The 13,848-nt window shown below is 38.0% G+C and overlaps 1 protein-coding gene across 1 annotated transcript in view; it reads right to left on the bottom strand.

Moving 5' to 3' along the window:
* The window catches only part of CDH13 (cadherin 13), a 1,018,642-nt gene that overhangs the window by 131,499 nt on the left and 873,295 nt on the right, over positions 1-13,848 (bottom strand). Inside the window, exon 8 of the mRNA XM_090259850.1 lies at positions 12,004-12,144. Coding sequence (XP_090115976.1) covers positions 12,004-12,144 — 141 coding nt within the window. The remainder of the gene's footprint in view (positions 1-12,003; positions 12,145-13,848) is intronic.

The following is a 13,848-nucleotide window of genomic DNA, read 5'->3' as shown; positions in this document are numbered from 1 at the left end:
TATTTTCTCTTTCTTGTTTTTAAGTTTGCACGATACTGCCTCCACTCTAATGATTCCTTCATGTTTTATTTATTAACATTGAGTTTTCTTTTTTTCTTTGTTTTACTTTATTGGTGGGAAGGTAGATTCAGGGCTCTCTGCAGGTTATGTAGATTTCTTTATTCCCATCTGGAAAGGAAGTTACCTCCAATCCTCTCAGCAATCAGTGCACCAGAGAAAAAAAAATAAACCTCATTATTCAGTTGTGACTTCTGTGTTATGCAAGGCCCTGATTTTTCACTGGCAGCAGCAATTGGTGCCAAAATGAACAGGCCTGAGATTTACTATCTGCCTTGACCTGCGTCCCTCATCTTTAGAACCAGAGGTTTGTCTCTTTCAACAACATGCCTCTTTAACTTCTCAATAGTCTCTGTTGCTTATTGTCAAACAATTCACTTATATCTATTCACTCATTCATTCATTTGGTCCTATACTACATGCCAGGCTGGGTGCTGGGGCCAGAGCAAAAGACAAAAGAGATAAGTTTCTCATGAAGCCAACATTCTAATGTGGGGAAAGTGATAACGAATGAGTAAATAACTTAATTGTGTGGCACATTAGAGGTGAATATTATATATTATATATCAGAATCCATAATGGAATATTACATAGCAACATATAATGGTATACATGTAACATTGTATATAATGTGAAAAAGAATAATATTTAATAGTATATTAGAAGTGAAGACACTATGGGCTATAGTAAATATTTGCTGCATGAATAATAAATTCACCTCTCATAATAGTTTTGATGTCACCTCTGTACTTGGCCCTAGGGGCAGTAATAAGAAGGACATACCCCTACATATCAAGCATTCAAATGGCATTAGGAAGAAACAGTGTGGGTACATAACTAAAAGGCAATGTGACAATACTATGCTGGGGAATGCCTAGTACGTGCATGTTTCAGGATAAACTGGCATTCTCCAGGGACAAAAAGGGGAAAGTCATTCCAGGGAGAAGGGAACAGAATGTGCTGTGGTGTAGAGGCATCCAAAGCTTGGCATGCTGGGGAATAAGGAGAGCTTCATGTGGCCCAAGATGAAGGTGGACTATGACCAGGCGAGGAGTGTTTAAGACCATCCAAGGGTGAGACCCAGTGATCTTATTTCTAGCACTGCTCAGTCCAAATGGTTTCCAGATGCTCCATTTTTGTTGCTCTTGGCTGTCTATTTTTGAACTCAAGTACTCATTCTGCAAGTTATATTATGGAAGCGTAGTAATGTTCCATTCTTAGAGTTAAGAAAAATAGATGTTTTACAGCTTTGTGATTGTTGCTCTTAGTGTGAGGAGATTGTCTTTGAATAGAAGCAGATGGATGAAATCTTCAGAGGCCACTGTGCTCTGGAGTGGCATGGTGGTAAGACTCTGCCAGCTGTAGTAAAAGATTGCTTTTATTACCACTGAGTTGCTCCTGATCATTTGAGCATAAACAGAGGGTTAGCAGAAGCATATAATTTGCATAGAGGTCCACACAGGAATGATGGGGATCAACACATCATGAATATAATTATAAAAGAGTGATTAATGAAATAAATCATCTGGCTGTCTGGTCTTCCTCTACAAGAGACTTAAAGAACCAGCCACAGATTACATTTTTTCACTTAAAAAAAATCCAGATATTTTTACACCACGCACAGTTTGTAATCAGTGCAGGCATTTTCAACAATGCAAAATTTCTCACTCTGCTGCCCATGAATAGCTAAATCTGAGCATATACCCACTATCCATCTTCTTACCTGGAAGAATCCTGTTTGGATGATGGCTTCTATTTATAGAGTACTGATTATATTTGTAGAAATATTTCCCTTTCCTCTATGTTAGTCAAGAAATCCAGTTGTATACCTGCTGTTTCAAGTATCTCAGAAATTTGAACACTAGGAAATTGAATTGATGATTTCATGTTTTTCTGTGACCTTGGTGTAGGAGAAGAGAGCAATAAATGTACCCCTCTCAAGTAAAGATAAATGGGGGGTTGGGTGTTGGCTGTTTTGCAGCTAACCCCTCTTCTACTTTATCATGGGAAGTTGGGAATACAATTTACAGTAGATGGTTTCTAGAGTCCTTGGACAAGGTACTGTCTTGGACAGAGATGGGGCAGGAACTGATGTAATAATTGTGAGTGATGTTAATTTTTGCACAGCTGGAAATTGGTGGTACCTGTGCACTGAAATGACACTGTTCTATTCTCTCCAAATAGTCCATTTCTTTACATATTAGTATTCCTTCATCACACTGTACAATGCATGGGATAAAGATCCCATGTATGCTTGATTTCATTTAAAACTTTAGCCACATAGAAAACTGTCAGATATGTGATTTCACAGCATCACAGAAAACAGTCTCGTATATTTCACCATTATGCCTATAAAAAGCTTCATGGAAAAAGGGAGTCTGGAATATTTGGAATAACAGTTAATCATTTTAAAAGATTTATCTGGTTGTCAAAAGGTCTTGGACTCCACCTTCCAGAAAAGTCACTTCAGTGAGATAATTGAACTAGGTTCAATCTTCTAAGAAATATGTGGTTGGCTTTCCGGATTAATCTCTATTGAAGAAGCAGAATGTGTAATTATGTGCTCAGTGTTTAGACATAGGCACATCTGAATTTAAAGGGCTCTCCTAAGGGAAATAAACTGTTATAGAGATAGGAGAGTTTCACTTAAAGCACTCAAATATATTGCATGGAATCCTGGAGGAGTGGATAAATATATTCACTTCAATTAGATTTTTGGTAAAACATGGCATACAAAGGTACATATCCTATTCGTACTTGGAAACATCGAACTACCAAAAATAAATGAAAAGATTCAAAAGAGATGAAAATTCTTTATATTCAGGTCAAATTCATATATTCAGGGAATCAGAAACAAAGCTGCTTCTGATTATGTAGGTCAGCTCCCTTGGTGGTAGAGTCACTTGATTGTCAATATTAAGGAGGGGACAAAAAACACTTCAAAATTTTTTACCAAAATGATTTGATTTTAAAGCAAATGGTATGAGAGTGGATGGGCACTGTCAAACCATTTAATTATATTTCTTCAATCCGTATTTTAATGAAAATATTATAAGGTTTTGTGCCACAGTGAATTCCAGATGTGCAATATCTACCACTTTCCCCCGATGCTCCAGATTAAAAAAATAATAATCCACATTTTCTCCTTTGCTTATGGTAATTTGGGCAAGCTTCTTCTAGACCATCCCTCAAACCTAGAATGACTCAAGAAATAGACTTAACACAAAAGCCCCATCTCTCTGAAAGCACTAGAGAATTACCTAGGCAGTCAGAACTTGAAGGTCCTGTACCCTGCAGAGAAAGGAAATTCATCAGAGTGAAACATATTCTATAATCTTTTATCCTCACATCATTTTCTAAATTATAAGGGCACAGGGACAAGAGGCTTAAAATGTGAATAGGAAGTATTGGCTCAGAGACCAGGAAGCTGAGTAGAGCTTTCAGGAGTGTCATGGGGCTGAGAAGACAACACCTAAAATTCAGTATCTTGAAAGTGTAAGAGTCCTTGTAACTGCACCAGACTTTCAGTTAGGACCCAGAAAGGTTGTACCCGAGGAGTAATGAAAAACAGGGTAAGTAGATTAGCCCTCATAAAAGACTGAAACCCAATATGAACCAACTCAATCCTAGACTGATTTAAAGTCATCCTTTTTTTATTCTTACTGGTATAATGGAAAGCAAAAGTAAGTCCTTTTTGGAGAGATATAAAATTAGCCAGAGAGTTATCTCTGAAAAATTTTCTTATATGCTGCTCATAATTAAATTTAAAAAATTTCTAGACATCCCAAGACCATAATAAATGCCCCCAAACCAAGAGAAAAATATTAAAAACAACAGTAGACTTAGAAGTGATGTAGACATTAAAGTTTTCAGACATTGAATTTAAAACTACTCTGAGTAAAATATTCAAAAACAGATAAAATGGAAAATTTCAGTAGAGAATTTCAATCTATAAAATAAATGGAAATTATATTTAAAATATAATAAGTGGAATTAAGGAATCAACAGATAAGTATAATAGTAGATTAGACATAGTAGGAGAGAGGATTGGTGAACTGGGAAGAAGAGCAGCACATAGGAACTTAAGCTAGATATCATAGAGTGTAAGAAGGAGGAGGGAAAATGGGTCAGAAGAAATAAATGTTATTAAAAGCACCCAGAGAAAAGAGCCACATCTCTTTCAATGGAGAAGAAAGTTAATACTGACAGCTGACTGTTCAATGAATGTTAATAGATGGCAGAAGTCAATGAAATGACATCTTTAAAGAGCTTCAGGAAAATAACTATCAACTGAGATTCTGCATCCGGTAATAATATAGTTTAAAAACTCAAGGGATGGGTAATGGGGACATCTGAAATATTGTCAACAATAAAATAAATCACAAAACCTCAGGCAACAAAGATGCTTTTAGAAAATAAATAAATAAAAGAATCTGTTGCCAAGGCATCTGCACTTTTAAAATAAAAAGGAATTCTTTGTCAGAAGGACAGTTGTCCCACATGGAAGCACAGAAACCTGAAGGACTAAATAACAATATAAACAGTATATCAATTGGCAAATATAAGTAAGTATGTATTAAATAATATTTTTGTGAAATTTAAAACACATAAATTATAACACGTGACAATAATATATCAAAGGACAGGAAGGGGATAAAGTGAGTTCAAATGTTCTAAGGTCTTTGCAGTATCCATGAAGTGGTAAAATGCTAATTTATATTAGATTTCTTAAATCAAGGATGTATTTCTCATGAACTACTATAAGAATATGAAGTATAACAAATGTTATTTCTCAAATTACTGTAAGAATGTGAAATTAAATATAACAGATAAGTTATTGGAGCAGGATGTGAATGACAAAAATTAATTCAGAAAGAGGTAAAAAATGAGAGAAAATGAAATATTTAAAAAGTGTAACAAATAGAAAATAAGTAATAGGATTGGTAGATTTAAACCCAAATATTTGGTACTTGCCTTTGGAAAGAAATATTTATACCATGATGACAGTAACTAAAATAAGCTAGGGTAGTTATTCTAATATCAGATGAGGTAAATGTTAAAGTAAAAAGCATTTCCAGGGATAGAAAGTTAAGTTTTGTAATAATAAAGGATCAATGCATCAGGAAAGTATAATAAGTTTAAATTTGTAAGCACTTAATAACACAGCTTCAAATATTCAAAGAAAAACTTGATATAATAAGAGAAATAGGTATGTCTACCCTAATAGATATCATAGTTACTCTTTCAGTAACTGATAGAATAAGAGTACAAAAATATATGGAAGATTTGAACAAAAAATATTAAACTGTCAAAATCACATTCTTTTTGAGTACACATGGACCATTTATCAAAATTTATCACATGTTCAGTTGTAAAGGAAGTCTCAAACAAATATCAAATTACTATAATCATATAGAGAATATTCTCTAATCACTGTGGAGTAAGCTGAATATCGATAACAGGAAAATAACAAGGAAGCACTCAAATACATGAAATTAGGCAATATACTTTTAGGCAGTGGTGCCAGGGAAGGGTTTTAGGATACATCTGAGATGCTGATCAGGCTCTACTTCTTGATTTTGGTTTCATGTTTGACTTGAGAATAAAACCACTCAGGATTAGTGTGCTTTTTTTTGTATGGAAATGTTATATTTATTAAAAAGAAGTCAGTAAATCTTGCATAAGCCATATTAATTGAAATTTAGGTAGACATTTTGAAATGTTTCAATAAAACAAGTGAGAACTTTTTTGTGTAGATTCCTAATTTGGACCCATGTTATGGGTAACTTTTTCATTCTAACTATTAAGGAACTGAGAGAAAATTTATATAGATACAAAATTAATGGACTGCACACGAATGGTCATGGCGGCACTATTCACAAGAGCCAAAAAGTTGAAACAGTCCAAATGTCCATCAGCGGAAGAATGGATAAAGAAATTGTGGTCTAGCCATGTAATAAAGTATTACTCAGCCATAGAAACTGAAGGTCTGATAAATGAACGCTTCAACATCGAGGAAACTTGAAAACATTACGCTGCCTGAAAGAAGCCAGTCACAAATTAGCTGATGCTATTTATACGAAATGTCCAGAATAAGCAAGTTCCCTGGAACAAAAAAGATTAGTGTTGCTAGGAGTTGTGGGGAAACGGGGTGAAGCGTGATTGTGAAGGGCCATGGGGGTTCTTTTGGGGTGCTGAAAATGTTCTGAAATTAGATAGTAGTAATTGTTGCACACCTTTGCAAATGTACTAAATCCAATGAATAGTACATTTTAAAGGGTGAACTTTATGGCATGTGAATTATATCTCAATAAAGCTGTTATTAAATTAATGGGATATGAAGCAAAAGTGATAAAGTTAAGGGATGAAATAAATACATGTAATTCTGACATCATCCTGCATCAGATAATTCCCTAAGAGGAAAGGTTTCTAACATGAGAAATAAAATAGCTCCCTGATTGTTTGATACTCGTAAACCTGCTAATGAAGAGAAGTAAATCATAATAAGCACATTGGTAAAGATTTAAATTTCTTGCAGTTTGACCTGCCAAACTAACATCAATAAAGATAATATAAAACTCTTAATAAGCCTCCAAACAAGGATGTGAATGGCATGATTAACAAGGTCTTCAATGTAAAGATTAGTCTCTACACAAGAATATTTGAAATTGCGTAGCTCGTATATATGCAGAACTCGGTATTTTCTCAAATTTAACAACAGTTCTCAAAATTTACATGAGTTTTTCAATAATGAATTGTGTTATGAAGGTGAAAAAAAAAAGTTTCCAAACTCTCAGTAATACAGAGCAAGTTTCTATCAACCCACTATGGAAAAGACTAGACTTTTTGCTTTTGTCCTATAGAAAAAGGTGCTACATAATTAGATAGAGGAGAGGCCATAGAGTTTGCAGTCAAACGTGTAAGAGAAAAACCGTTACAGGGAGAGTTAGGCAGTTAACTAATAAAGTATTTTATTATAAAAGCTAATAATTGAAATAGAAATAAGATTCCTGAGGCATCAAGTTCTTGAAGACCTGACACCTGGCTTTTAGGAATTGGAGATGGGACCCCAAACACCCACTGGATAACCTGATACAAGTATCTGCCAGTGGTTTGGGTTCAGCCTGCGGGCCTCCAGCTGCGTCATTCACATTCACTCTTCATGAAAACTGCAGCATTTACCTGTTCCCCTCTCATCTTCTAGCTAAAGGACAGGACCTTTCAAATTTTATGCCATTTTTATTATAGGTTTTATAATGTTATAGGTCAAACATTGAAACTTTTACTTTAGAAATAATTAATCAAATAAAAAAAAATCCTAAATTATTAAGTCTAAATTACTGGTGTCCATTTTAAGGTAAAATCTGAAAAATTAATTGATTGAATAAATGAAGAAAAACTCAATGTGTTTTTAAAAATCTTAAAATCATTTGCAAGCACATTAAAAAAAAATAATAGTGAATAAGTCAGATGGTGAAAAACAAATATCATATGATTTCACCTATAAGAGGAACCACATGAACAAAACAAATAAGTGAGCAAAATAGAACCAGAGGCATGGAAACAAGAACGGACTGACAGTGGCCAGAGGGGAGGGGGGAGGGGGGGAAAGGGGGGAAAGAAGAGGAAGGGTTTAGTAAAGGAACAGGGAGAAATGACCATGGGCATGGACAACAGGGTGGGGACTGACTGTGGGAGCTGGGTGGTGAGTGGGGCAGGGGAGAGCAATGGGGGAAATTTGGAACAAGTGTAATAGAACAACAACACAAAAATTAATAGGAAACTTATTAATCCTTGCGATCTAGAGTTTATATGAAAATATGAGTTAGTATTTGTTGAACATCAGCTATGTTCTAGGCCCAAATAAGAAGTTAAAAAATAATTTTAGAGAGAGGAATGGACAAGTCACTTTGCTCTAAATAGGACTGAGATTCTCAGCTATAATTTAAACTCTGGGTTTGGAGAGTTTAATTAGATTTCCTGAAATCATTTCAAAATACCTAATCTAGAAAAGTCAAAACAAACATTTAGTTAAAGCCATGTGTTAAAAGCTATTAGGAAAAGTCACAGAAGACTCTCCCTAGAGAGAATAATGCTTCTAATCCACATTGTTTTGAAAGTCAATGACTAAAAATTGATTTCCACATATCAGTAGCAATATTAACTATGACCTTGGTTCACCATACTCAGTAACACCATTCCCAGTTAACATTATCTCTAGGAAACATTAGGAAAATATGGAATTTTTGGGTGCCTGCTGGGAATGCAACAGGGAAAAAGAGGTGCGGGTCTTAGTGCTCAGCAAGTTTCTAGTCAGTTTAAATAAACACAAAGGGAACAACAAATGGGTGTACTTTGCACTAAGAATTCTTTTAAAAATAACGTTTAAGATATCTCTCCTTCGTAACCACCCCTATATTATCAAGGGCCACAACATGCCATCAAATGATGGTTGGAGTTATTTCTCAGTCTCCCTTGCAGATAAGGGTAACTAAGGAGATGTGGACAGAAGTAATTTGAGTTTCAGGGGAGGCTTTTAAAATCACATTTACTTAAGTGGCGGGCCCTTCTTTGCCCTTCTCATTTCTTGCTTCATCCTCCTTGCTATATGGCTGGTGCTGCAGTGACTCTTGTACCACAAGGCAGCCTTGGAGAAAGCAGACAAGAGAGAGCAGAAGCTGGGAAACTGACAGTGTCATGTTGTTGCCACATTGACCTGGAACCGTCTACCAACAGACGTTTACGTAAGAGAAGCTACCCACCCCTCCTTGAAGAGAGCATTACTTCCAGTCTCTGTTAATAACTTCTCTTTTAAACTGATATTTGAAACACTTAAAAAATGCTTTTCTCTGGAGATGGCAAATCATGTCAAACAGAATTTTTTTAAAAGACAACCACCATATATTCTTATAACTCTCCTTAGAAATGCCATAATGTATGTAGAAACATGAGACAACATCTTCTGGCAAAGCTTTCTTCTAGACACCCTCCACCCCAGATGGCCACCGTGTCCATTCTAGAATGACTGCACCTTGACCTTCATCTCTAAAAAGTATTTTAACTTCAAGATCACTAGCCCCCTATGTACCCTCAATTCCTAGTACATCCTGTAATTTCACTCTTCCACATTCTAGAGATTCCAACCTAGACTGCCTTCTCCTCAGTTCTCCTTCTCCTTCTAACGGGTTTCTCCTGGCCTGTTTTTGCTTTCATTCATAGTGACGCATTTTACAGATTCTGCCATCTCTCCTCCAGAATTCCTTTTCCCTCAGAACTCTATGGTCCTAACCATGTATTCTGAAGTGCTTGAGCAGGTTCACAGATTTCTTTAAAAGAAAAAGTTTACTTGACAGAAAAACTTCCCTTTCAACATGGAGGGGAGATGGCCCTTTAAGATGAGGGTATCAGTTGGCCTCTTAAGTTTTAGAAACATTGTCATTATCATATCGTCACCACTACCACTCTCTTCCTCACCACCACCTTCTTCATCACTGCCTTTATCTCACTTTCCCCACCACCACCTTCTGAACTACTGCCATTGTTATCCTCTCGGTCCTCATCAATGACCAACAGTCTAGAGAGTATGAGGTGACCAGCACTATCTAAATGCTTTTCATTATCGGCTTGTTTAACATTCACAAGAACCTAATGAGGCAGGCTTTAGTAACAGCCCCATTCATAGGCGAAGAAACGAGAATGTTTAGCAGATGGTCCACATGCTCGTGCCCGTGTCTGGTCAGCAGGACTAGAATCCAGTCCTGGTCCCAGAACCCACCCCTCCACATCCATCTCTGTTGTACTGCCTCAAGCAACCCCGGCATCTGAAACGGATGGGACCCTCCTCAACCGCAAACTCTAGCCTTCCAGGAACATGTTAGAAATTTAACGGTAGGTTTACTTTTTCCAACCTTGGACAGAGACTCCTCTGGGACACAATATCTAAGCGAGAGAGTCTGATGCTTCTTGCTAGCTACCCATTCCTCTCATCTTATTAATTACTTATGTCTCCATATGAGTTGAACACCAGCTCTGCCCTGAGAGAATCTCAAGCCCACTGTCCATCTGAAGAGAATTTCTGTGCTTTTGTCAATATCCACAGGTGAAGAATATAGTTTCCATTTTGCCGCTCAGAGTCTCTTACTTTACATTAAGATCTATGTTAATTTTTTCCTTGAGTTCAGTGGTATTAACAAAAACAATCAAAAATAGTTTCTCACAATGTTTAGTCTATGACAAGGCACACACTTCTTTTATTCCTGAGTCACAGGAGCCTCACTGAAATAACTAATTAACCTGACCACCTTGTAACTTTGATAGGTTTTCTTATTTTAGATTGGGATTATCCAATTTCTATTTTCATTACCACATCTATACAGAAAATTACAATGTGCCTTGAATTCTTTTTCGAAATAAGTTCACAAGAAATTATGCAGATAAACCACTATCCCCGGTGAATATTCCATGGTACATTAGCTCAGTGAGACATGAGGAGGTGATCCAGGAGAAACTATTTCCAGGCCCAGTAAGTCTGAGAAAGCCTACAGATCATGCCTACCCCTCTCAGAGAAACACAGCATTTTAAAGCTACCCAGAAGTCCCGCCGTAAAAGAAATCTTTCAAACTATTCAACTCAGTGTTCCTCACATCTGGTTGACCCGAAGTCTCCCCACGGCCCCCATCCTACACCAGTGTAACTTGTGGAACAAATTTCTTGGAACACCCGTCTCAGCAACATGGAAATAATGAGCAACCCAACCCGTATGCAGCGATAGGAACGCCGCGTGGGAGCAACAGCATGGAGCCACAGCAGCTACGGTGGGCTTTGCTGTTTTGAGGTTGGAATCCTGAGTGCCCAAGACTAGGAGAGGGAGATTTCCTCTTCCTGCATGAGTCACGCAGGGCTGCCGAGGCGCAGAGGTCACTGCGGAGCCAGGACGCTGAGAGGGCTGGGTCTTTTCTCTGAACACCTGGGAGGCTGGGGAACCTTAGGGCGGATGAGCATGGCCCACACGGAGCTGTGCTCACATTCCATTTCTACTGTCTACTCCGCCCAGGATCCTGGAGCAGGGATCTAGATTCTCTGAGCTTAAAATAAGCTCCGTCGTTGGTAAAAGGTTAATGAAACCAACCTCACACAGTTCACTAAGGCGATGGGTGGAAGGTGGAGAGCCTGTGGTAACGGGAGATGCAGAATAACGGCTTGGCAAACGGCAGGGGCTGCCATCATTCCTTCTACATTCTCAGTCATTAAGAGGGGCGTCAGATCCTTGACACTGGCCATGGCCCTCAAGGAAACCATGATCTTAGCATATTTCCATCAGATGCATGGTGCAAGTGTCTTCCTGGTTTGGATACCAATGTAGCAACCGAGAATGTAATTTTGGGTCCTCAGCCCATCCCCCAGTTTTCTCCTTTGCAACAGAAGTGAAACAACACCCACGATCCATAATCATAAAAGCACAGGAGCCCAAAATAAGTAATGGCTCTCCCAGAAAAGCTAACTTGGTTGTTATTTATAAACTCCTAGGCCACCTTGCTATTGCCAAGAAAATCTGCTTTACCCTTTTGCAGCTGTTCTGTTTGGCCTCCCAATATATATTTGCTGAAAAAAATAGTTATTGTTATGCTAAAATCACAATGGGACTCACATAACTCACCACTAAATAGCACCGATAAAACTATGAAAATGGCATTTTGGCATTCTAAGTTATTTTCTTATGGACTTTAACAAGATTCAATGCTTTTGTTCTCATAATGCTCTGGTATTTTCAGCTTTACAAAAAAAAAAAAAAAAAGAAAGATAAAAATGTGAAATAGTTTTCTAGCAAAATATCATCTTTTCTCCAAAAGAGAGTGTTTGGATTTTGCAAACAGGAGCCAGGAGGGGCCATGCTACACAATTTAATATTGATCAGCAATCAAGAGTGGTGCTTAGCAGTGGCTTACCTCTTTCTTGGTGAATTTTGGTGAGTGATCATTTTTGTCATCGATCAGGATTGTGGCTGTGGCCGTGCCTGTTAATCCAACATCCAGTCCAGCCATATCTTGGGCCTCGATGATCAACTCATACTTGGGATTTTCCAGTGTCTACAAAGCAAACACATGGCAGAGAAGATGGCACTTAGATTCAGGAAGGTGGCAAGCATGTTGCTTGAGCTACCCCTATATCCTGCTCCATCTAGGGCAGGTATCTTTAATCATTCATACCCTTGTACCTATTGTGTATAAATAAACCTTGGAAATCTCTCCAAAACGAGCACTATTCATAGTATGGAGCTGGCTGTGGGGATGGAATCTATTTTCTGTTCTTATTTAAGGGGACATTTGACACATTCCAGCAGTTTTCATTTCTGGAGTTTGGGCACACATAGCATGTTTGGTATTTATACCCACGTATATCATTTTACAGCAACCTCATGAAATTGACCTGGAAATGAGGTTAGGACAAAGAGGGAGGGTTTAGGGCCTCACATTTACTGGACAATTTGATGGGCCAGGCACTGAGTTCCTGTATTTTTCAGAAAGCATCGTTGTTAATCTTCCCGGCAAGCATGTTAAATCACATTCGTTGTTCCCATCTTACAGGTGAAAAAATACCAACTGATGTTTAGAATCACTTGTACTGCACTCCTTTCATGTCATTTTCTGTCACTGCAGTTTTTGGTGATATGCATTGTAATCCATCTATGATCTGATGAATTTACCACAGGCAATGTTGCACTTACTATCTGTCAATGTACACAAGTTTTTCATTTGATATTTCCCAGGCATTTTGCTACCATGTATAAACATTCGGAACAACTCACCACATGGCCCCAATCCCAGGACAGCGAAGAGCGCAGTGGCTGGTAAATCACCACATTTGCATTTAAATTGCCTTCCATGATGGCTATGCCTGTCTTGGTCAACCGGGATACCATTCGTCTTCTGGGAAGCCAGCACCCCACTTTTCCTTTGAGGACCTTCTGGTCACTTATTCTCTGCCCATGTAGTTTGAGGTGGATTGACTTCTCCCGCCCTCCTTTCTGGCCAACTTTTGGAATGAGCCCTGATTAGAAGAAGCTGGTTAGCACACGCCAACCCGGGGGCGTAAGGACTAGCCCAGACACGGGACCTTGCTTGACAGTTGAGAGAAGGAAGCTCTCCCTCCCTGTGATGTAAACCTGGAAGCATTTAGCCTCAGAGCTGGAGGAGCCATCTCATGCCAAGCAGAGGGATGTCTGTCTGAGAAGGAAGCCAATATGCCGATAGAATTAGACTTGAGCTGTGGAGGAAAAAGTAATGTTTCCCAGTTGACTGCATTGGAGTCACTTTATCATGCTATGTCTGAAGCCAGTCCTGCCTATGGACTTTCAGCTAATTAGGGCATTAATTTTCCTTATTTGATTAAACCAGTTTGGATTGGTTTCTAAATCACTCACACAGAGAGTTTGAGTTGAACCTCCTTCAATAACAAAAGGAAAAGGACTTTATTTTTGTTAATGAAGGTCGTGCCAGTTGCAAAAGTCCTACCAGAATAACAGCTTCCAGACCATTGCTTATTCCAACCAATAATTAAGAAATACCATGGAAAGCAAAGAACAAAAACACAATGAGGATCTAAAATTTCCTTCTAAAGCTAAAAGTTAACGTGGGAATTTTTAATAGCTCAAGCTAGCTGTTCCCGAAACTTCTAAGTATTTTTAAAGAGTGGTTAGCTGTTTGCTCTCCAGGGCCCCTTTAGCTGGTTGTTTCTTAACTAAGAGCTTCTGAGCTACTAACTTAAGGAGCAGCAGTTCTGTCGGAAGCTCT

Source organism: Furipterus horrens, unplaced genomic scaffold (genome assembly GCF_987537825.1).
Source record: "Furipterus horrens unplaced genomic scaffold, mFurHor1.1.pri manual_scaffold_13, whole genome shotgun sequence".
In the NCBI taxonomy this organism is placed as follows: domain Eukaryota; kingdom Metazoa; phylum Chordata; class Mammalia; order Chiroptera; family Furipteridae; genus Furipterus; species Furipterus horrens.
The sequence above is the reverse complement of the archived record's forward strand: the minus strand, read 5'-3'. Positions and strand labels throughout refer to the sequence as shown.